Genomic DNA, 24,344 nt, shown 5'->3' with positions numbered 1-24,344 from the left:
GACTATGGCATGGCAGCTAGTATACCAAATCACTAGTTAACCACATAGCATGTGCATTACTCTAAACTATTTGTTATTCACAATGTTCAGACATGAAAAGAATTCTGATGATAAGATGTTCATGAAATGCTCACAACAACAGATAATATCATGGAATTCCTTTACCTTTGTGCACAATCCTAAACCACATTGTTTGCCCCTTGGCTTTCAAACAAGTCCTATATTTCCACTAACAAGATCATTATAAAAGTTACATGAAGTAATTCTGAAGTCTAGAAGGTAAAAAATTCATCCCCAGAAATAAATTACTATCCAAAGCTCAAGCTCTTTACTACATTACTCAAAGAACATGTAGTGATTTCTATAAACGAAGTTAAAATGAATTTGAAGATAATTCCGTATCATCTGTAACGACAAAAGTATATGCATTATACATGTAAAAGCCAATGAGGAATTGAGGTTTCCAAGACTTTTCCTACAAGCAATATACCTCCTATAGTGCTGCAATACGAAGCTTTCTGATACCTTCTTTCCATCCCTATGCCCTTTGTGATCAGCAAGAAGCAACTTTATGTACTAAAATCAAATATGCATCCAAGAATTGAGAGCCATTTGACTTTGAGGCTACCGCCCGCAATATATTCTTTTGCGAAGATATACTGTCGTACCAATGCACTGATCCTGTTCAGCCGTAAATAGACAACTGGTAACAAGATCCTAATTTTCTCTAGGTGCTCTCATCTTCATGTTATTCAATCAAAAATGTTCTGCTAACAGTAAATCAAATTTATGAAGTGATATCATTGAATGCCTATCCTTTCTGCAGAAACAGCCATTGTTTCTAGTATTGAGTGGCCTTCACCACCCAAAGCTTCCATATTGAAAGATCTGCAACTGAAGTAGAAAACTGCACTCATCATGGAATCAATAAGCACCACAAACGAAAACATAATCACCAAAAGAGGCCCTTCCCAGATCCTCGAAGACCCATCTCCATAGCTCAGTGTCTTCACTCTATGCTCAAACAACCCCTCAATAAACGCCATCCCAATTGTTGATCCAAGAAATATCAAAAGACCCACTTGAGTCTGGCCCTTAATCAAGGTACTCGACCGCAGCATTGCCTGCGGTCCTGAAACATCCTCCAACACTGAGATCACAATAGCAATGTTGCAAATAATGATTGCATTGGCAAAAAGAACCGAGAAAACAAGCCCCATCATAATTGCTACATAGACAATCAGATCCGGCGAAAACCCCACTACAGTACATGCACTGCACACAAGAACAAGTAAAACAAAAAACAATGTGACACAACTAACAATCAACAAGCACACCCACACATACGTCGAAACAAGCCGGCTCCAAATCTTGGCAATGATCACATAAAACTTGGACACATCAAATTTTTTCCTCGAATAACTACAATCTACTGAATAAACCACCGCAGCTTTTGATAACAACGACAAGGTAATATACAACGGGAAGCACATTGTCGATGAAACTGCCATCTCTGCGAAATGCTGGCACGAGTGTTTGACAAAAGGCCTAAGAGGCAGTCCACTGGACTTGGCCACCAACAACAGCCTAATAGTCAGTCTCTTCACAATAGACTGTTTCACTAAAACATTCGATAAAACCACGGCAGTCATTGGGCAAATGAGCAACGCGGTGATAATCATAAACCCCGACGAATTGTAGCGGAGAATCTTAACGGATTCTCTTAGAATCTCCAAGGCATTCATTGAACGAAACTGCGAATTAGACCCAGTAATGTTATCGGCGGATTCCAACTCAAAGTTTCTTAAATGGGTCTCTTCGGATCCATCTTTTTTCAGATCATCGGACCTATTTCTCGGTGATGGTCCACAAGAAATTTCCATTTCCATCAATCTGTTTTCTTTACAAACTAAACAATTTGGAGAAATACAAAAGATCTTATAGAGCTGAAGCTAGCTCTGTTACTGAAAATCAAGAATGCAGGTACTGTACAAATAATGCGAAACAGATCTGAGCAGGTGAAACTGGTGGAAAGATAGCACGTATCACGCAATTGAGAAGGGTACAGTACCTGAAAATGTGGGTTCGGCGGTGATGATCACAAGGCAGGTCACATGGGGAGGCATGGGCGCGAGGAGTGAAGGATGTTGAGGACGGCTCTCATGGCAGAAAATCAAGATATGATGTATGGGAGCGAGAATGGAGTTCTGGAAGAAAAGGATCTGCGCGAGGCGTGTGATTTTTGGCTTCGAAAAGAGATTGTGTACTTGGCTGTCCAATAATAAACGTGTGCGGAAGTTTAGTACGTTGGATTTTACAGATGTTTAATCTGACACCCTCGCATGATATGGTCGTTCGGAGTTTTTATTTTGAGTAAATTTACCAAATATATTTGTAAGTGTAAATTTTTTTTTTTTTTTCTAGGAAAAACACAAGCAGACCCCAAAAATCTCCCGAATATGTAAAAGAGGTGATGCAATTGTGTCGGTGGAGAGAGGGCGGGTGTTAAATGAACAGTCAGCAATGGCAGTGTCAAAGTGATGGTTGGTTGAAGCATGGACGTGTCCACGGGGCCAGGCCCCAGCCCCCTAAAAAAATCTTCTCCAAAGACTTAGAATTCAGAAAAGAAATTCCAAATCACCATTTAAAAAAAAACAAAACAAAAACAAAAATAAACAAAAAAAAAAAAAAATTGTTACAAATTCTTCCAACGTTATTCTGTGTCCTTTTAAGAATAACGGAGCTCTTACAATTACAGTTGAGTTTAAGATTAATTATTATTAAATTTTGATTAAATTATAATTTTAAAAGCAAATTTACTCAAAAAAAAAAAAAAAAAAAAGGCCGCCACAAAACTCAAATCTATTTACTTTTTACTTGTTAAGCTTCATATGAGGTAGGAATGGGCCAGGTTCTTCTTTTCATAGGCATTTATTCAGGCTTTAAAGCCCAATCAGAGTTATTCAAAAGTTGGGCCAATAAATTTCAGCTTCCCCTGTCTACATATGATGAGGTCTTTGTCCTGCATCCCAACACAAGAAAAGATTGGGGTCATGGTCCTTGTCCATTCTCCTCAAGCTTTCTTAATAGCAATCATCAAGCCCAATGGCTCTTTTGGGCGATGCCTTTGCCTCTAACATATTATTACTCTCGATCATTACATTTGTGTAAAATTTAATTTAATTAATAAAATAATTTTAAAAAATATTATTTAGTTGACTGTTATACAATTAAGGTAATATTACGGTAAAAATTAGTCATTAATAATATTTATATAATAATATACTTAATGTGCGTTTTACATTGTTATTTCATATACAAAAAGTACAATTTTAAATTAAATTATTTGAAATTACATTTTTAAAAAAATTTAGGGTTAATTACCTTTTCAGTATCTAGGTTTTCACATTTTTAATTTTTTCACCTAGGTTTCAATTCGTATTACAAATGATACTTAACTTATGAGTAAATATCAATTTAATACATATGTCACCTAAACTAACGGACGACTATGAGAGTGGTTTTGGCCACCCACTATGGCCTGTTTGAGGGTGGCCGAACTACTCCTAAGACTTTTGAGGGGGTTGTTCGGCCACCCAAATAGTCAAAAAGGAGGAAACTGAAACTACCCCTAAAGGCCTTGGCCACCCCTCACATGCTGACGGCATGGGATGGCCTAAATCACCCCCTTTACAGTCTATTAATTTGGTTGGCTAGATAATGACAAAAATACTAAATTAGTATTTATCCATAAGTCGGGTACCATATATTACACGAATTGAAGAAGAAAAAAAATTGTGAACAATTACTAAAAAGTGATTAACCAAAAAATATAAGTTAAAAAAAGTGTTTTTTTTTTTTCTTGAAAACGCTACTAAATAATATTATTTAAAAAGAAGGGTTAATTTTGAATGCGTCTGATCTTGGTCTCTTTGACGGAGCAAACACTGAACCGAGACCAATCTAATCTATCCGATCGACTTTTCCGAGAAAATCAAAAGACAAAGCAGTCTCTCCCCGTTATTCCTCCGCAAGCACAATCTTCACTCAGGCAATTGATTCAATCGGGCATGGAAAACCCAGAACCGCGGCTTAACCTCTTCACGGTGCTCTCGGAATCAAAGCGCATCCTGAACGCCCACTCGCGCCACTTCCTGGCGCTCTCGGTGCTCTTCCTGCTTCCTCTCTCCTTCTCCCTCGTCGTCTACCCAACCCTCCTCCACCTCCTCACCGATCCTTTCCCCAAAAACACCCAAATCCTCCTTCGCGCCCACCCTTTTGATATCCATACCCACCACCATCATCATCACCAACAAGAACCCATCTTCTCCAACAACCAACTCCTTTCTCTCCTTTACTCCCTCTTCATCTGCGCCTTCTCTCTACTCGCCGTCGGCTCCATCACCTTCAGCGTCTACCACGGCTTCTATGGCCGACCCGTGAAGCTCATCTCCGCCATCAAGTCCGTGTTCACTTCCTTCTTTCCCCTATTGTTAACAGTCATCATTTTCCAGGTAATCGTTTCTCTGATTTGTATTGCTTTTGGGCTTTTCCTGTTCTTGGTCGTGAGAGCGATGGAGCTTTTGGGGCATGAGGTTGAGTATTCTTCACCTTATTTTGTAACGTTTAGTGGGGTTCTGTTGCTTGCTTTGATTATGGTGTTGGTGTATTTGCAAGTAAATTGGTCCCTGGTTTCTGTGATTGTGGTGGTGGAATCGAGGTGGGGGTTCGAGCCGTTGAGTCGGAGTGCGAGTTTGGTGAAGGGAATGAGAGGTGTTGCGCTTTCTTTGCTCTTGTTTTTTGGGGGTTTTGCAGGGATTGTGGTGTGGACCGGTGCGGTTTCGGCCGTTGGATCGGATGGTGCAAGCGATGAGTGGAAGAGTTGGGCGTTTGTTGTGCAAATTGTGGTAACTTCCACTTTGCTTATGCTGCTGCTGCTTTACTATGCGGCGGCGAACACGGTGTTGTATATGTATTGCAAGGCTCTTCATGGGGAGCTGGCTGTAGAGATTGCTGAGGAGTTTGCTAGGGAGTACGTTAGCTTGCCCTTTGATGATGGGAAGGTCCCTCATGTTGTTTCAGTTTTTGTAAGTTGATTTAGAATGAGGTTAGTACCTTTGTAATGGACTCCCCAAATCTTCTGTTTCTGTTTTTGTTTTTTGTCGGGTGTCTTTTCCTTGCTACAGTTGTTTCTTGTTTGTAGTTCTGAAACTTTTGTGTATAAAATCAAGAACATTTGAATAAAGGAAACAAAATATGAAATTTGTGAATACCATTAGATGATGTCAGTTCTGGATTTGGCTCAATTTTGTTTGCATTCCCATGGAAAGTTAATACCTTTTCATTGTGTTTGAAGTGGGATTTGAATTGGGTCTTGTTTTCTTTTGTAAGACCTGTTGTAGGGATTTAAATGAGATTTTATTCCAATTCAGTGTAGTAATTCTTGTGATGTCTCCTTTTCATATAACAATCCCTCCTCATTTAAACCAAATTCTTTGAATTGAAAGACTTTGATCGATTCCTGTGTGTGTAGATGCCTGCTGGAAAATATAGGAAATATTGTGACAAAACAAAACCTACAATTCAAGATAAAGATTTTCACAGTTTTATCACTTTATGGGACCCTGATCAAACTTTGGCTTCAAAATGCTTATAAAATCCAAAATAGATAAACAAATTAAAAAAAAAAAAAAAACATAAGAGGAAAATCAAATCTTATATCATACTTAAAGTGAGTTCTTTAATAGGCTTTGAAGATAAAAATAGTCACACTCAGAATCCTATACGTCTGTCTTGTAATGTTAGATAATGATGTTGGCACAAATTGCGGGCTAACGTTGCTTCCTTTAAGAGGATTTGCAAAGTCATGCTCCAAGAAGTGCTTTGAGACGTGATAGATCTTCAATTATTATGCTAAAGAATGATTGGAATTATGTGTGGAAATTCAAGAGAGTAACCCATTGATGTTGACTATTTACTTGAGCTTCACATGAATCGTAAAGTCAGCTACCAAACAAAATAAACGGCTTTAATGTCAGTTTCACGCTACCCCTTCAACCTGTTTTAGAGGGTGACCATTGATGTGGATAATGTCAGACAAAATTAGACGACGATATATCTATCGGCTTGATTTTGGACACCTAATCAACCTATGGGCTACGACTCTTCCGTTATCTAATTGGATGGCGATTTGGTGTCTCCATCCTATCCTCTCCATTCAACTTGGTAAGGCCGAATTTTCAGAAGATATTTTTCGGAAATGGTTATAACATTTTTTTCAGGAGATTGAATTTTCAGCTGCTACTCTTATCACGTTTTTTGATAACCAAGTTGCAATACATATTACGTTTAACCCATTTTTTCATGAAAGAACCAAACACATTGAGGTCGGTTTTCATTTCATTCAAAACAAAATACTTAATGAAGATATTTCTAAACCATTTTTAAAGTCAGGGACCAATTGGATGACATATTTACAAAATCTTTGTGCCTTAACCGGTTAGAGAATATTTTTTTCAAGTTGGATTTATATAATATATATGCTCCAGCTTGAGAGAGTGATGAGACAGGTAATAGCATAAACCACACAGATTCTAAAACGTTTGGACAGGCCAGCTTGATTTCCGCCAGCAAAGATTTCTGATTGTGAAATGCTGAAGCATTGATCATTATGGATGAGTCGATGACAATGGGAAGGTGAAATAGTCTTTTCCGAGTCTTGGAACTTGGAATTAACAATAGAAGTCTAGCAGAAGCCATCCAAGAATAATTCATTTCTAGCAAAATCAACAAGGATGACAAATTTGAGTATCATAAGCAGCACAACAGCAAACTTTACCATCTGGTAAACCTGAAACCCACCAGATGCTGCAATGAAGCTCAAGCAAAATATAAAGCAAATACATCTTGGTGGAATCCAAACTCTAAAATTTCTGTACAGCCTTGTACATGTCTTGCGCATGAAGGTTCTGATTTGAGATCCTTGAGCCCATTCCCAATTAATTTGGCAAAGCAGACCGTCTTTCGGAGCCCGAAACACCTTGGCCAACAAATGAAAGAATGTTGAACTATTCCCTTTATGGAATCAAAATGAACTAAACTTCATCATCAGTTCATAATTGGTCAAAGCTTTCTACTGTTGTTAGCCTGGCTAGAAGATGAAGCATTCAGTTTAATAACCCTCTCATCATGACCAGAGGCGAAGAGAAGGCTACTCCAGTTTGTCGACCTCTGGAAAATTCTGGAAGGAACTCGATCACTATCTTCCCCACCAGAAGCTTCATACCCATCACTGGTTGACCTTGACAGTGGGATCCCTCCCTGAGAAACTGCACCAGCAGCAGACAGACCTGTGAGCCGCCTTGCCTCTTCAGGACCAGATGAAGAGACCCGGAATGGGTGAATGTCGGGCGAATCTAAACTGCTCTCAGGAGAAGAAGCAACAATCCCAGCCGAGCTTGACATTGCTCGGCTTGTTTGGAATGCACTACGAGCTTCAAGTTGAAGAGGGGCCAAACTAGTTGATGACTCATTGAAACCTTTCTCAACTTCTTTAACTGAAACTGTTGGCAGGGGCTCAAGGGGTAGGTCAGCTGGGAGGCGCACCCGCTTATTGGCTCGCCTTCTATTATTATCAGGCCTTGGGACCATTCGACGGCCACTGCTGCCAAAGCTACTGTCAGGTTCTAGGCCAAACGGAGCATCCCGTCTCGGAACAGGCTGCAAGATTTTGGATTTTTTTCTTGCCTCTGCAGCAGCCTTTGAAACCTCTTCTCCATTTAATCGTGCTAATGTCCATGGACTGATCTTTACTGCTCCAGGATTTTTTTTCTTAATCTGTTCCTCTCGCGCCCCTATTTTCCCTAACGAGCTCACAGACGCATTTTCTGGAGGAATGACATCAAACTGCAAGAAATGCAGAAATTACAGTAGCATCAACAAACAGAACCATATGATTTTAGCTCGTTATAATATCATTGTGTCTATCGTCATTGTAATCATCATTATGTTCCTAATTAGTGCACTGAAAACGCTTTATGCGTATGGGGAGACGGGTAACAAAGAGCATAATGCATATTCCACAAATTATTCTAGAAGATAAAAGGGCCATCAGGAATCACTCATAAATCAACATTCCAAAGGTATTTTTACCCACATTCGAAGGAGATCTATGTCTTTAGTTCATTCCATTTAAATAAGCTATAGAGGCTTCTCTGACCACTCCCTAAGAAAGACATTGGGACTTCAATGAAGAAAAAGAAGTGAATGTTACCAATTTACTGATTTGGCAAAGGTCATTCTAACATACAGTAGCTCGCAACAAAAATGCGAATATAGTAAGCACCGATACTGGCATGGAACATGGATAAGATACAACATGAATACAGCGATAGGGAAATATTCAGAATTTACAGATATTCACATTTCTTCTTGTGCACCATTATATTAAGAGTTAATTTTTTTTTTAATCATCAGACTGGACACATCTGGCCGTATCTGAGCCATAATCTGTGTCTAATATGTGATACCGACACTACAGCAATTTAGGAGTATCCAAGCTTCATTGATGCCTATTGAATAATTTCATCTACCTAAGGCTTCTTAAAACCAAGAATGTAGATTTTTTTTTAAAAAAAATAGCAATATATCACCTTTTAGCTGGTCAGATAATTAAAATCAGCCCAGACTATCTTCTACTTTTGTTTTCCCAGTTAGAGACCTACTAAGGAAGTTGGAAATGAAAGAATACAAGAGACATGCACAAACAGAAAAAGCTCAAGATTTGGGAGATGACAAGCCAAATGTTGTGGCACAACTACTACTAATGTCATATGCAAATATGCAACTTTCATCTCAAATAAAGGAAGTGTAGATTGGTCAAAACTACCTGATCTTCAAGAAACAAGCGTGGCGGTGTGCACCATGCACCACGGTGGAAAGTTGTAAAGGAGCTTGCACTGCTTAATCCAGTAAGTGAGCTGGCAGGAGACATTTGGGGACTCTGTTGAGCTCCAACTCCTTGTTGCTCTTGTTCCTGCTCCCTTAGTGCTATGATATAATCATATGTACTGATTCCCTATGTCAGTTGCAGGAATTATATTAATAGCTAATTTTTAAGGTTCAATTAGAGGATGCAGTCAAAGGGAGTGGTGACACCATGTGTAAAAAGAAAGTTCCTTGTGTGATTCATTTACAACAATAAAACACAAGATTTTTTTTTTTTTTTTTTATGAATATAAAACACAAGATAAATTAAGAAAAAATAAAGTATAAAAATAGGAAATATTAATCAAAAAATGGAATTGTATCCATGGGAGGTAACAACATAGGAATAACAGATATTTTTCATACCACCCTCATTGAAGGTGAACCCCCTCCCCCAACCCCCCAAGAGAAGAAACCAATCATATCCCTTTCTTTTTCAAATCAAAGAAGAACAGATGAGGGGTGTTAAATAACAGTCCTTTACACTACCACAAGAAAAATCCAGCCCAAATAAACTAAGATGGGGCTAGTGTTGAAGCAATAACTCATGATGGCATGCAAGAGTGGTTGCAATCTTACCTTCTTTATGAGGAGGATGTGAAAGAAGAAAAGCTGAGCTAGTGGTAGGGTAGCAATCAGAGCCAAAATGGTGCACACTGCCTATAAACCAGTAAAGAGTTAATTTAAGGATAGAACCAGCCCTCAACAGAAACAACTGAGGAATTAACTTTCTGTGTCCTAATTCCTCTTTTGAGGCAACAAAATAAAAACTATATATATATATATATATAAGTAAATTAAAAAATACAAATATGTATATTGTTAAAACATATAAAAATTTAGCAGAACACTCACCACTACAATAATGAAGGGCGCCAAAGAGAAACTGCTTCCTAACTTTGCAGAGATATCCACAGAAAACCGCTTCCTCTCAAGAGAACAGCAGATAAGTACGAGGATTCCAGTCGACCATTGTAGAATAAGCTGCAATCTCAAGCCCAAGGGGAACAAACCATGTATATACCTGTCAATAATCAATTAAAATGAAAATGACTTGAAAATAAAATGCTTACTCTGGGGTGATCTTCAGATTCTGGCACATAGCTTGTGGTAATTGTAGCAGATATTCAGAAAGGGATAACGATATGGCACTAGGAATGGTTGAAGAATATGATGATTGATCCAAAAACTATTCCTAAACTTTTGTAGAAGCTAAATGACTATGACAACATCAAGCAACTCCCCGAATAAGTGATGAATTCTAGGAAACACTATTTTCGCTGTTATAGAGTATTTTTTCCATACATAAGGAGTTCTAACTTCTTCTTTTTCATGCAAGGATAATTAATTTGCTCAGAAAAAATGTAATGATAATTAATTATACATAACCATAGGCAGTAAAGCATGTCAGGATGACAACTGAAAACAATTCATTCGATTCAGAGCTTTACGATACTGAAGATCAGGGATGCTTGCACAAGGCTGGAAGTGAAGCTAAGGAGACTTATAGGACCTAGCTGACCTGAGAAATCAATCCAGAGGGCTTGGCTACGATTCATCAAGATTTTAAGAAAATAGTATGGATGCTCATGCTTACCAAGAGGTAAAGATCAGGGAAGCTTGCACAGACTTATAGGACCTAGCTGACCTGAGAAATCAATCCAGAGGGCATGGCTACGGTTCATCAAGATTTTAAGAAAATAGTATGGATGCTCATGCTTACCAAGAGGAGAGAAGTAACCATGAGTGTGAAAAATTGTCGGTAGTTCTTTTTGCCTATACAGTTGTTAAGCCACTACAAAAACCAAGATTAACCAAAGAATTAGAGGAATCATCAAAGAACAGGAGAAATATTAACAAATTAAGATTTGCATACCCTGCAATGATGATCAAAACGGTCAACACATTTATCACAAACTCGACAGTGCTTGCTGTACTTGAAAACCTACATCAAAATAACAATTTGAATCTCTTAAAATTCATACGCTATCAAATAAAAAGTCGAGGAAAATCTTAGAAGAATATCAGATGGATGCAAGCTGTGACTTTGATGACATGTAGTATGTAATGAATCTAATGATCACACATCATGTCACTTTCTAAAGTAGGGTCTTGTATGATGAAAACCCAAACTGGCATGGCTTGACTTGTACATGCTATGCCTTTGAAATGATGATTATCAAGATCTATTCAGTTACTCCTTCCCCTTTCTCATGATAGATCAGCGTATGAAATATTTCCAAATGGAGGTGCAAGTTATTGTTAATTCGAATGCTCAGACTCACCTCAACTTCACACAAACTGCAATAGAACATGCCTTCTTCACTCATTTGTTCAGAAGATTCCTCACTTGAGCTGCAGGAGTTGCAGATAATAGCACAAGGAGAGCAAGCCAATAGGAAACCAGATGAAGGCTTTGGTGAAGCATTCTTTTCCTTGATTTCATTAATATGGTCATTTGAAGTTGCATCCTTACCCACTACATCATTATCCACAGGTTTTCCCCCAGCTGTTGCAGCATTAGCATCAAGCCTGGAAGAAGTTGATTCCCCACCTAATTTTGAATCCTTTGGCCTTGAATGCTTTTCATAGTCTGAAATTTTTAGATATTTTTTGGACTTAAAAACTCCGGGGTCTGCAGGATCAGCTGCCGCGCACCAAATGTATAGGCCGAAGACACATGTGATCTAACAATAAAAGATGTTACTGAAGTTTCTTTGAGAGAGGAGGATGTATCTCATAATATTAAAATAAGAATACAACTAGTAGTAACAGCACTTCTCTAACTAAACATCCATTTTTTTTGTGATTTAGAGAAAAAATAATAATAATAATTGTTTTGTCTCCACCTTTCTTTTAGCTTTTTGCTAGAGTGAAGATCTTGTTTTTGCAGTGACAGCTATAGCGTCTCACGCTGACCGGGGAGTCTCACAGCGAAGAAGAAAGAGTTTCCCTCTTTCAGGATGTCAAGAAAATGCTGACTAGTACGAAAATCTCACTACAATTAACAATCGGTTGCTATATGTACTACAATGCTGAAATAGTGAACTTCAAGGATGTGTTCATCTGATTCATGTTTTAGGGTAATAAACTGTTTTTGCAACATAGGTTGGTAGTAAACTTAATTCACCCTAGTTTAAATGTATCACCAACTATTACGTACAAACTAATTCCTGCCAAAGATGTGACAGACGTGGGAATATTGTGAGTACAACTTTAATTTGACTTGCCTTGGAAACTTCTTGTAGAGCAAGTACATGATAGTACAACTTTTACTATAAATTTAACTCTCTGCAACTATAGTACATGACAGTGTACAAACTCCTACATAAAGCAACAACGGGAAATTTGTAGTTAAATAATTATATTATTGTAGAGAAACCTAAAATATGTGCACAACAGGCTAACTACCTTACTCGTATCTTGTTCTGAAAAAGATGGATAAGGAACAACTAGTAAATGGAATTTGATTCACCAATTAGCATCCAAACTGTATAACTCTTAGATTACTGATATTCAGACTTCAATTTGTTACTAGTAGCAACCATTCACTGGAATAGTTCAGAACAAATTGAATTAGTAACAACTGGTGGACGGTTCTATCAATAGAATGTATGGTTGTTTGAAGGGATGGTCATCATACAAAATTACTACGTAGTTGCACTCAACACATGTCAGATACCTTTTGAAACTTAATTGGGCACAATATGAAATTATGAGTGTGTTAAGGGCCTTTTATCATCTGGTCTTATGTTTCCCAGAATAAAAGCTTGTTAGCTTCCATATAGCTTTCACTGAGCAAAATAGGGTTTATTCTTAGAAGTTTACCACTGATTATAAAAGTAAAATTAAATTAACATGTTAGTCAGGATTTGCAAGGGCATGAAAAAACAGAGCAACAAGAATGGTTGATAGGTACCTTCAATTTCAAAATCAGTCTATTAATGTAATGAAAAATCCACAGAGTTGTTTGATATTTAAGCCTCTTTGCAATTCTACCTCAAAATTATTGTAAGAGGAGTGCTTTCTGAGTTTACATTTAACAGGTTTTCACATAAAGAGGTTTATTAGGATATAACAGAAGATAATCCAAGTTATGCTCTTGAGTGTTAGGGTTTTATTCTTCTTATGGATCAAATTGGAAATTATGTAGTTTGAAATTAGTGGCTACTAAAAGGCACATGAAGAGACTAAAAGACAAGCAAGGGATATGCTCTTATCGACTAAAGTGACCACTTATGATATACGCTTTGGAGGATCAGTGGACCAATTCAACCCAGAAAGGAAAATGAACCGAGCTGGGAGGAAAAAAAAAATCTTAAACACATACAACTAGACATGAATGAGAAAGCAACAAGCAGATAAACCACAGATCTCAGTTCTTCGACGAACCTAAAAAGGGTAGAAAAAGAAGAGAACACATTATAGTGAGAGGAAAGAAGAAAAGGAAAATGGCTTACGAGAGGTGTGTAGAGCCCCATCACAATATACTGATACAGTTTCTTCCCAACAAAAGGAGCAAAGAACACATAGAAAGCAAACCCCAATGCCAGAAATACAGCAACAGCTACCACCTTCACAGATACGAAATAGGCACTCCAAAAAATGAAAATTTTAACGACAAAAGAAAATGCTCACCGCTTACAGAGAAATAAAAGGAGAAATTTTGATATCAAACCTGTAGAGGGTGGTAAGGAAGTTGCCATCCATGCTTCCTCATTTTGCTCTCTGAAGGCTGCAGAGCAGGAAAAAGAATGAACTGGGTCTCTCTCTCTCTCTCTCTTGTTTGGTTGTACTTACTTTCTTCCACTTTCCTTCAGGTTTCTGGAAAGATGAAGATCACTGATTCACTGTGGGAACCAACCAAACAATGGTTACAATGGCATTTCCTGGGGTCTAATCAGAGAGAAAGAAGAAAAAAATGTAGGAGAAAAGGGTGAAAAGCTGGTGGGTATAGAGAGGAATGGGGTCTAATCAGAAGGAAAAAAAAGAAACGTAGGAGAAAAGGCATAAAAAGGGAAAGCTGGAGTTTGGAGAGATGAGCAGTTTGTGTGGAGAGCTAGTGGGTATAGAGAGGAATGGGACAGTGAGGAAACTTTGTCTGGTTCACTCAATCATAGCCTCAGGTCATGGAGGGAGAGAAAATAAAGAAGGCCTGCCTGGTTTGGGATTTTCTTGTTACTTGCAAACTTTTTACTTGGGCAGAGATCTGTGCGAGTCCAAGAGAGAGAGAGAGCCTGGTTTTTCTTTTCATGTCTATAATTACCCTTACAATCCTCCTTTTACTTTTTTCTTGTTTCTAGCGTTACCTTTTTTCCATGGGCAAATCATGTGTCACAGGCCAGTGCAACAGACAGTTGTTTGCTTCCTCCTTTAGTAATTGCCAATTTGCCAACAACCTCTCCTTTTTAAAACCCTTTGCCTCTCTCTCTCTCTCTCTCTCTCTCTCTAGAATGTAGATGGGGGGAAGATGACAAAACCAGTGAGGTTCATGCTCTACAACTACAATGGATAACTTCTCTTTCCTTTGTAGAAAGGAATAACACAGTGAGGAAGGAACATTTTGGAGGCAATTGTGATTTTATGACCCCTCTTCATCACATTGGCATTCCTCTTTTTGAGCTCTTGTATCTATCATTGCCTGATAACTAAGCCATTCTCTTTAAAGCTCAAGTATTGGACAAATACCTACTCTTTTAAATGCTCTTCTTTGGGCAAAATATCACATGGCATTCCTCTCACTCTTGGACAAAATTACTCTCGATTTTGATCCATTGCTTAAGAAGAAGGCTATTAAGGATTAATCTCTAACAGAATGAGCAAAATTGTTTAGACAAATCCCATTGCTTTGTTTGCACTTTATGTTCAACTTGTTAACCTTCTTAAATGAGAGGAGAGTTGACAGAAAATGTCACCTTAATTTGTTATCCTAAGTCAAAGATCGGTTGAAGAACTACCACAGTTAGCCTTTTTCTTCTTTCTTTTTTTCTTAAGTAACTTCAAATAAATGCTAAGGAAAAATATATATATTTATATCGGTTAGAACATAAAAAAAATACCCTATAAGACATTAACAAACATATCCAGTTACTAAACATAATTTCAATCCATCTCACAAATATAACTACTTTTCTTATGAGTAGTTGCTATCAAAATCAAAATACATGTGATTGATTAATGATTTATTACAGGAATTTTTAAGAAAACAATCACAGTGAAGTCAAAAGATGAGTGTTAGCTATCTCAAATTTTCTTTTCAAAAGTTGATTCTTAAATGATGTGTCATCATCTCATAAGATTTATTATTTTAAGAAGTGTGTTGTCAACTCATGGGATAGTGACATATCATTTGAGAACTAACTTTTAATAAAAAAATTTGAGATGTTTAGCATTTTCAAAGTAAAAAAGATTATCTTAAATTATGTCTTTCCAATTAAATTTTTTTTTTTTTTTTTTGGCGTCGCAGTCAACACGTTAATATGAAAATACAGAAAAAAAAAATAGGTCAAAAAGAACGCCACTCTACACCTAAAAAATAAAATTTATCTTAAAAAAAAACAAAAAAAAAAAAATTAGGTAAACAGCTAGAAAATCGACAGTCAAATAAACAAACCTCTGACAATGTGGGGGTCGGTATTAACAAATTGCGGAAGGGAGAGTGACACGACAAAGAGAACAGGTCGGATAAGAAATGTGCGTAGCGTAGGGACCAATTTAGGGTTTCTGAAACCTTGTGAAATTGCATTTGGCATTTTCTTGTCAGATATTGGGCTTGCTGTTTTTTTTTTGTTTTTTCATAGTATACTCAATTTTATGTGACATGAAAATAATAGCAATAAATACTCGTATATCAACCACAAGTTGGTAATTAAAGATATCTTCCTATTCAGAGCAACTTATACCTACTAACTGCAATAGACCCCACAATCACCCTCTTCTTGGAACTTAAAGGATGTGTTTGGTAAACAACATTTGTGAACTTGAATTGTAGTAAATTTGATTGATGTGAGAAAAAAAAAAAAAAAAGTAAGAATATTTTGTATAAAAAAAATGTTTTGTAGTAATTTTATTATTTAAATAGTAATAAAAAGTAAATGTTGTAATTGATTTTGAGAGGAATAGTTGAGCTTTTTTGCTAGCGATTCTGGTAAGTTTGTGCACATTTTCTCATATCTGGTTGAGTTTCGTCTCTGATATCATATGTAACACTTCATTTTAAGTGGTATGATATTATTCACTTTGGACCTCAATCGATACAATTTTGTTATTCAGTTACCCAAAAATACTTTATATCATTTAGAGAAAGCATACTCTATATAACCACATTTCTTTTCTCGCATTCAGGTAATATGAGACATCATTATACCTTTACCGGACTTAGATTCATAAAAAAAAAAATATGAACAATTGAAAAAAATTACATCGGATAAAAAAGTTTTAAGTTAAATAAGTACCTTATTTTCATTTGAGATAGCTCTAGCCTTTGTCATAATTTCTTTATAAATTTATGTGTTAATTTATATTTTATGAAAATGAGTATTATATGAATTGTTGTGTTTTTAATCTATTAGTCTATATTTTAATGGTTGGTGCAATAAATTATAAATATAATAAGTGTAGTACATACTGTTATATAGAACATAACAAAAAAATAATAATTTATTGAATTTTGTTCATTAAAAAAAAAAAGAAAAAAGAAAAAAAAATATAGTACTCATTTTACGAAGAGAGTCTGATAGGGTAGTTCAAGTGCATTAACTTCTTTGGATCTCTCTTTGTCGTTTCTTAAAAGACTATCCCTCCAGTACATATGCTCCTGTTTTATCACGCACTCCAAGCCTCCAGCCCCAACCCCACATCCTTTCCAATCACGTTGACCCGATATATACGTACAACCGTGGATATGTAAGGGACGGTACTGGTTCGCCTCGTATGATGATAGGATCCGACGGTCAGAAGACATGCACATCATGTTGTACAACTCCTTAGCTCTACTAGATAACTTTCGTAATACGTGGCAGCCCACTATTTATCTGTTGGAATAATTTTAAATATTTATTTTTTATTATTGAAAATGATGTATTAATGTTTATCATTTTTTTTAAATAAAAATTTATCCGAAGAATAATGATTACTACTCCCAAAGAATAATGATGGACACCTTAAGTTTGGCAAAGCATTTTTCTTACTCACCACCATTGTTGATGTAAAAAAAAAAAAAAAAAAAAAAAGGGGGGGATAAGAATGTTTTGTATAAAACTGTGGTATAGAAAAGTTAAAAAGTTTCGTTTTATAGTGATTTTTTTATTTAAACAATAATAAAAAGTAAAATGATATAATATAAAAAGTTAAAAAAAAATTAGAATGTTTGGATGTTAATTTTTTTGAAAAAAGAAGATGAACAATAACAAAGGAAAAACAAAGGTTTTGACAAACAAAGCCTAATATTTCATTACACTTCTGGATTCCACATCCCAAATGATGCACTCTATCGGCACTAATTCGACAATAACCCCTTTTTTTTAGACTCTACTCACCGAGAAGTATTTAACAACTTAATGCTATGTCTATACATAATACCAAAATATTTTAATCCAGTAAATAAGTTACCTCCTCTGTCACATGCGTTTGCTTTAATACTAATTATTAAGGACCTAACCATCAATCCAAAAGTCCTATTACTCTTAAGGCCTTTTTGGAATTGTGTTTGAGGAGCTTGAAAGTGTGTTTAACATTCAAAAAGTTTGTTTGAAGAAAAATGTAGTCGTTTAGTAAAAAAAATTAAAAGCACTTTTAAGGGTTCAAAAAGTTTTAAAATGACTAAAACGCACTTTTGACAAAAGCTTAAAAATAAAACTTTTGCCGAAAAGTATTTTTTTGACTTAAAATCTTTATTTCTCAAACGTAATCCAAATCAGGCTATTAGAAATTGATTTAGATTAACTCTTAACCTTATTAAAATAAGACCGGAACAATAAAAAAGTGTTTCCAGGGGCAAAGGAAAATTAAGGAAAACATGTGTAAAATGTTGTACCTTTTTCAAAAGCATAAACATTTTCCAAACTTTCAAGGTCATCTTATTGAAAATAAGATTCGAGCGGATTCTTATTTTGAATAAGGACAAAATTATCATTTTTTTTTCATTTTTTTTTAATAATTTTACCCTTTCTTAAATAAGGATCGGGATGGAGAAATCCTTCGCCATCTTATTATTGCCCTGCCCACCCAAGTCTTGACCTTTCCCTCTCCAACAACTCATTTTCTCAAGACATGATGGCTTTCCCATGTCACACATTAAATAGACAATGCCCTCCTCAATGTCCTCATGTCCCTATTCTTGTCTTCCAGCCTCCCCTTTCTACCGAGACTCCCATCCCACCACTATGTGGAGCTTGAATAATTTGAACAAGAACAAATTTATAATTTTTTTTTTTCAAACTATATTTTAAGTTTTAACAATGGAATTAAGTATTTGTCAAATATTACAAACCCACCAAATTATGTTAATCTTCTAGATTAAGGTTAAGTAAGGATTTGAAAATCTAGAGCTTGCTTTCATAAACAACTAGCCCCGCCACCAAAAAGTACACTTGACTTAAACTAATGTCACATTCAAACAGTATTATTTCTTTAAAAATTGCCCCTTTTTAATTAATTAATTAATATATTAATTAAATAGAAGAGGAAGGGAATATTATCTTGCATATGGAACGTAAGAAAAGAAAACAGATGCAATGAATAAGAAAAAGGGGCGGGTAGGGAATAGGTTGAGTTTCCTAAATTATTTATCAATGAATAAAAAAATATATATATATATATATATATATATATATATATATGGAAAAATTAATCTGATTTTATTAATAATGGTCAAGAGCATAAAAACTCTTACAATCATAAAATATATAGTTCTGTAAGATTATAGTCGAAGCCAAAAAAATTACACGTAAAAAAATTAAAAACATAACAGATCTCACAATAAAAAATTAATCTCTAACAAGTTTTTATTAATATTTTTCCTAAATCATGCTCGTGAAACAGGTTTTTGTTTTTGTTTTGATTTATGTATAGTTTTTATTTTTTATTTTTTAAAAGTAGGTTGTTTTTCCATGCAAATAATGACTTGTGATAATAAGTTGGTCTTCTCATAACAGAAAGGAGATTTGACCCGTGAACACCCTCTTCCTTTTTTCTTTCTTTATAGCCTTTGGTGGGACGGCGTTAGATTCCCGTGACCTCTTTTGATAGGTCTTGTCCACCAACGAAGATCTAGTCCTTGGGATTTGTTGTTTTATACACAATTTTCTTATTTAAATTTTAACACATTAAATATTTAAATATATTATTAAAGAAACCCACGCACGCCGCGTGCTTAGCATCATTACTCAGAAAGAAAAGTGTTTTGAATAAACTTAAATCGATAAATAAGAATGAACTTAATTATTTAATTATTATTATTATTATTATTATTTTTTTCTATTTCCTAAGGAAAGGTATAGGCGGCTTAATTTTGTTTAGCTTGTTGTATTATTTCTCGTTTACGTGTTACTTTTATTAATATAACGTGCTCATATTTCTCTCTCATTCTTTTTTCAAAGTTAATAGATTGAAAGCGAAACATGTTTATTGACGTGAATCATTCAACTTTTTTTTTTTATTCTTTTTCCTTTTTGAGTGGACATGAATTTTTGTTCTATTCAACATGAGAGAGGAAATGAAGAAATTACAAGGAAAGAAAAACGCTAAAAGTTTCTAAACAACCCGAAATTAGGTCTACGAGCCTACGAGCAAAAGATAATGAACAAGCGAGAATTAGTCAAATAAATTACTCCGCCCGCCAAGAAAATAAGTATGACTTACAAAAACTGCTAACAGAAACAAAGCAAAAGATTCCGTAAAGGTTCACGCATCTATGAACAAATGGAAGTAGATAACTTTAAACCAAAAGTAAAAAGGACCGAATTATTATGATTTGAACAAAGTTGCTTTGGTTGGGAGCAAAGTAAAACCGAAGAAAAAAGAAAGAAAATTCACATCATATACAATTTACTTCTAAGAAATTGATAAGAAATAATTTGTCTACAGAGTGAGGCATCATAAAATTCTGCATATATATATATATATATATATATATGTTCACATCAGAAGGGAGGGGAATTCGAACTAGAAATCTTTACTTTATAAGGCGTGATTTGTAATCGATTGAACTACCTCTTGAAAACTTATTTTGAATTCTTAAAGCCAAAACTTAGTCGACCTTTTCACCCGATCGATCACCACTAGATTTTACTCCGATGTCACGTGTTTGTGTTAAGATATAAATTAAATATTTAAGTTATATTTTTAATCAATTAAGAATAAACAGTGATATTATAGAGTAAATGTGGATTACTATTATAAAGATTTTCTTTATCTGATAAGTAGGTGGGGGCCAACAGAAATTAAAAGCCGCGGGTCACTCCTCAGCCTTTATTTGATGAGAAATAAAAGGTATGGGTGGGTGTCTTCCATTATGTAACTTTAGACAAACATGTGATGCATTTAATTATGACTAAGCCCTAAAGTGCCCTGGTCCCAGCATTTATTTACCAAGTTACTGTACATTGATAGGAAACTTATGTTGTTTTACGAGGTTGGCAACTGCAAGGTAACTTCTCATACGCTCACATGCTTAAGTCAGTAATAAATAAATTTCAAAAAAAATAGAAAGTTATAAAAATGGAAAGGCTTGGGCCTTTTATCTACTATCGTGGACTCTTCTTATAAAGAAGGAGATGTAGTGAACTGGGTATGTATTGTCAGTGAACTGCTTATACCATGTCACATCCCGTTCATTCATTTCATTTTCAACCCACCAAAAACTTAAAAAAATAAATAAATAAAAACACCTCCCGTCCTTTTTCTTCCCTTATGGGAGGAAAAAAAAAATTAAAAAAATAAAATAAAAAATTGTATACTGGTGGGTCCTTTATTTGATTTTTTTTCCTTTTATTGTCAGAATTTGACAAAATGCAAATCCTAGTCCATGTGGAAGAATATGGGCCGGTACCCATCCCATGACGACTCCCTATCTTTCAACATAAGCTATGGACCAGGTGTGCTGTTATATTTATGGGCTGGGCTGGGCTGACCTTCTCGTCCATGGCTTTCCATGGTTTTTTGTTTTTTAAAAAGGTTTTCCATAGTTTTGATTATAAAATGAGGTTGGGGTTAGATTTATTGAATTTGAAAGTAAAGAGCATTTGATTCTGCATGGTAATCCTAAATGAAGAATTATGAATTAGGAAGTAGAGATCCCAATAAATTTGAAATGAGAGCTACCCACGTGGTTACCTGACATATTAGCAGTTAGCTTTAATTCTAGGAACATGGATGTTTTTAATGCTTGCCATCAATGGGGGTGTTGTGCTTTCAATTTTTATGTTTTCTAGGCTTATTTGCTCTCAAAACTCTTCATTTTAGGACCTTTGCCTGCTTCCTGCTGCCTACTTGTGTTAAAAGCCGTTGACCCTTTATCAATGCTTGCCAAAATCCTAAGTGTCAAAATTATCAACAAGTGCCTAAGTGCATATGCTCAAAAGAAGAAGAAGAAGAAAGGAATGTTATGGTGGCCCTTCAAGTTTATCCTTTTAATCACCCCCTCCCAAGTCACCTTTAATAAGAGGGATTTATTTATTTTTTATTTTTTTGGTTCCGACGTGTATAGTTTTTAAAATTCGGGATGACGTGTCAATTATCTGACAGTCCAACATGGTGTGTGTTTGATACAAGCTATTTGGATCGTCTGAATACGTATTGTCTTTTAATTGGACATAATTCATCTTTGAGTTGATCTATACCATAAGCTAAGTGCTATCACAAATACAATCATACTCATTTCAATATAACTGTTTGATCTTTAAACCTAAAATGAGATCTATAATTTCGCACGTGAATGGTTATTTATAGGTTTCGTTTGATCATTAATAACTTCGAAAATCGAAACCCTCAATTTAAATTGTTTTTTTTTTCCTCGCTAAAAAAGCAATCATTATATAATGGGGCTTGATGGCGAAGTGTTACTCAATACCTTTAAAAATTGAACGTAACAGAAATATGGGAGTTATTTGATAACGGTTCAACCTCTAAAAAAGCGATTTAATAAAAGGTGAAATGAAGTCACTCTAATTGATAGATGCTTGAAATCAATGTATTTGTATATTTATTTGCTATCAAATTCGGCAACTATAAAAGCACTACTTATCCATCTAACTCCGTTTCATCCACTCCATTAAACGTGTGATGATGGGGGGGCATGTCTTGTACTGCTAATCAAGGGGACTGCAATAGAAGAATCAGCTTGATTGTGTAGAATAATTCAATAAATGCCCATCATATAATCCATTAATAATAAATAATTAAATAATTAGCAAATAATCTGGTTTAGGCCTAAGGTGGTTGTAGTGGATGTGGGGTTCGACTATGGAGCAATTCTGAGAATGGTACCGCTCTTGTCGCTTGTACCAAAACACAATAATTAATTAATTTTTTTTATTAAAAATTGGATGAGCAGGCCTTTGACTCTTTGGTCTACAACTCTAATCACTTGTTGCAAAAGAAGGTTAAAGAAATAGTATTCGATTCTTCCATTGCCTTTTGGTTTAGTTAGATGTATTTGTTAAGCCACAGTATTGTTGAAAGGTTTCAATCAGACACACCCCTCTCATATATGTATTTTTTTTTTTTTTTTTTTTGGGCGGATTATGTAGCTGAATATAGATTCGTGTTGGAAATTGCATTACCTAATGTAGTTGTTAAGAAGCATGAGAATTGAGTTCTTGATTGATTGAATCTTTCTTAGGCTGGTAGGTGGGATAGGGACAAAGCTTGACCCATATCAAATCCTCTTAGGGCCGTCCACCTACTTCCACCCTCCGCCGGACCGGGACAAAACTAAAAATTTAACTTTAAAGGGGTTGGAATTCATTATTTATTTATTTTTATTTTTTTGAAATGAGCCATTATAATAAGATTTAAAAAAAAAAAACAAAAATCCTAAATATGCTAAAAACAAATAAACTTTTTATTTTTTAAAGAAAGAAAAGTGTCACTCCCAATTCCTCGTTGGCTCGGTCTCTGACCACGCGGGTTTCGTAATCACAGAGAAATCATGCTAATCATTGTTTTGGTGAATAGTGGGGATATTGGGGTAAGCATCCCATTCCAAGGGTCCCACTTTGGGACATTGCTTTAATGCTGAATAAAGTAAGCTTCCCCATGTTTATATTTAAAAGCACATCCTTAATTAAGAGGCTCCAATGGTTTCCTTGGTTGGTCACCATGCTTTCCATGCTATTAAGACATTTCGAAGCAGAAAAAAATAAAAATAAAATAAAATTATATATATGTTTTTAAGAGTGTTTTGTGTTTGAATTGCTTGGTAATATTTTTATTTTGAGAAAAATAAAATAAAAATAATGAAAACAGAAATTTTAATAAATGAAGATGTTTAATATATATATATATATATATATTTGAAAAAATCTAAGCCTTCAATCATGCAAATCTTGAAGGCTTAGCTAAGTGGAGATGAAATCCATCCAATACTTTGTTAAAATTACACATGGAAATCACGTGTTCTAAAAATATGATAATTTATGGATTGAGTTAGAAAAACTTAATCCAATATAATTTGTAAGAAAAATTTTAACCCAGAAGCACAAGAGTCGGAGATGTACTCTCTATCTCTTTTGATGCTTTCCTTTTGTTTTTATTTTTTATACAGAAAATTAATTTAAGCATCGGAGTGTTTTTAATCTCCTAAAAAATTAATAATTTCTTATGACTTTTTTTAATCGTACAAAAACTTTATTATCGGTCCAGCAACTCGAAAACTGTCATAACAATAGTCATTATTATTTTATATTTCATCATTTTCATGAGATTTGTTAGAAGTTAGGGATGTCAAATCAATAGAAAAGATATTTGTTCATTTTTATGGGAGCCACATATGGAGACGTCCTGAATTAATAAGGTGGTGCCAGCTAATGATCATTGCATTGGATGGAGGTTGAAATAGAGGGTGGCATTTATATTTTGGATGATACGAAATGGGTGCTTAGAAAGGGTCGCTGTAACCTATCTGTCTCACACGGATGCCCATAGAAAATTGAAAATGTTCACTTCAGCCCACTCTGCCATTGATGCTGACCTTCTTCTTCCTCATTCACCTGATGAAAATTTGAAAATAGCACATAAAATTATACACCGCACCCTTTTTATAATGCAAGTTCTCTTCACAAATATGAAACATTTAAGGGAAAAATATATTTTACCTCTTAACTATTCACTCATTTACACTTATAATTTTAATTTTTAAA

At 35.2% G+C, this 24,344-nt stretch overlaps 3 protein-coding genes across 3 annotated transcripts; 1 reads left to right on the top strand and 2 right to left on the bottom strand.

The window, feature by feature from the left end:
- Positions 1-340: 340 nt before the first annotated feature.
- Positions 341-2,323, bottom strand: LOC132179012 (uncharacterized). Its single transcript, XM_059591621.1, has one exon. It carries the CDS (start codon positions 1,887-1,889, stop codon positions 801-803), a length of 1,089 nt encoding a protein of 362 aa, XP_059447604.1. The 5' UTR covers positions 1,890-2,323; the 3' UTR covers positions 341-800.
- A 1,570-nt stretch (positions 2,324-3,893) lies between these two features.
- LOC132178521 (uncharacterized) lies at positions 3,894-5,275 on the top strand. The gene has a single exon (XM_059590954.1). It carries the CDS (start codon positions 3,912-3,914, stop codon positions 5,094-5,096), a length of 1,185 nt encoding a protein of 394 aa, XP_059446937.1. The 5' UTR covers positions 3,894-3,911; the 3' UTR covers positions 5,097-5,275.
- Positions 5,276-6,746: 1,471 nt separating this feature from the next.
- On the bottom strand, positions 6,747-14,521 carry LOC132177165 (probable protein S-acyltransferase 22). The gene is made up of 9 exons (XM_059589402.1): positions 13,664-14,521; positions 13,446-13,559; positions 11,271-11,672; positions 10,862-10,930; positions 10,709-10,780; positions 9,841-9,969; positions 9,565-9,645; positions 8,888-9,076; positions 6,747-7,905 (listed from the first exon to the last, which is right to left on the bottom strand). Exons 1-9 carry the CDS (start codon positions 13,703-13,705, stop codon positions 7,123-7,125), a joined length of 1,881 nt encoding a protein of 626 aa, XP_059445385.1. The 5' UTR covers positions 13,706-14,521; the 3' UTR covers positions 6,747-7,122.
- Positions 14,522-24,344: the final 9,823 nt, after the last annotated feature.

The sequence above is a fragment of the Corylus avellana genome, chromosome ca4 (assembly GCF_901000735.1).
Source record: "Corylus avellana chromosome ca4, CavTom2PMs-1.0".
NCBI lineage: Eukaryota > Viridiplantae > Streptophyta > Magnoliopsida > Fagales > Betulaceae > Corylus > Corylus avellana.
Note: the sequence above shows the minus strand (reverse complement) of the source record. Positions and strands in the feature narration are given on the sequence as shown.

Bases quoted from the DNA above. Each gene is read 5' to 3' on its own strand.
- LOC132179012 (XM_059591621.1), bottom strand. From the start codon at position 1,889: ATGGAAATGGAAATTTCTTGTGGACCATCACCGAGAAATAGGTCCGAT.
- LOC132178521 (XM_059590954.1), top strand. From the start codon at position 3,912: ATGCGTCTGATCTTGGTCTCTTTGACGGAGCAAACACTGAACCGAGAC.
- LOC132177165 (XM_059589402.1), bottom strand. From the start codon at position 13,705: ATGAGGAAGCATGGATGGCAACTTCCTTACCACCCTCTACAG. The intron at 13,560-13,663 runs GTTTGATATCAA...GTATCTGTGAAG, and splicing joins TTCCTTACCACCCTCTACAG to GTGGTAGCTGTTGCTGTATT. The intron at 11,673-13,445 runs GTAAGCCATTTT...TTTTATTGTTAG, and splicing joins TGGGGCTCTACACACCTCTC to ATCACATGTGTCTTCGGCCT.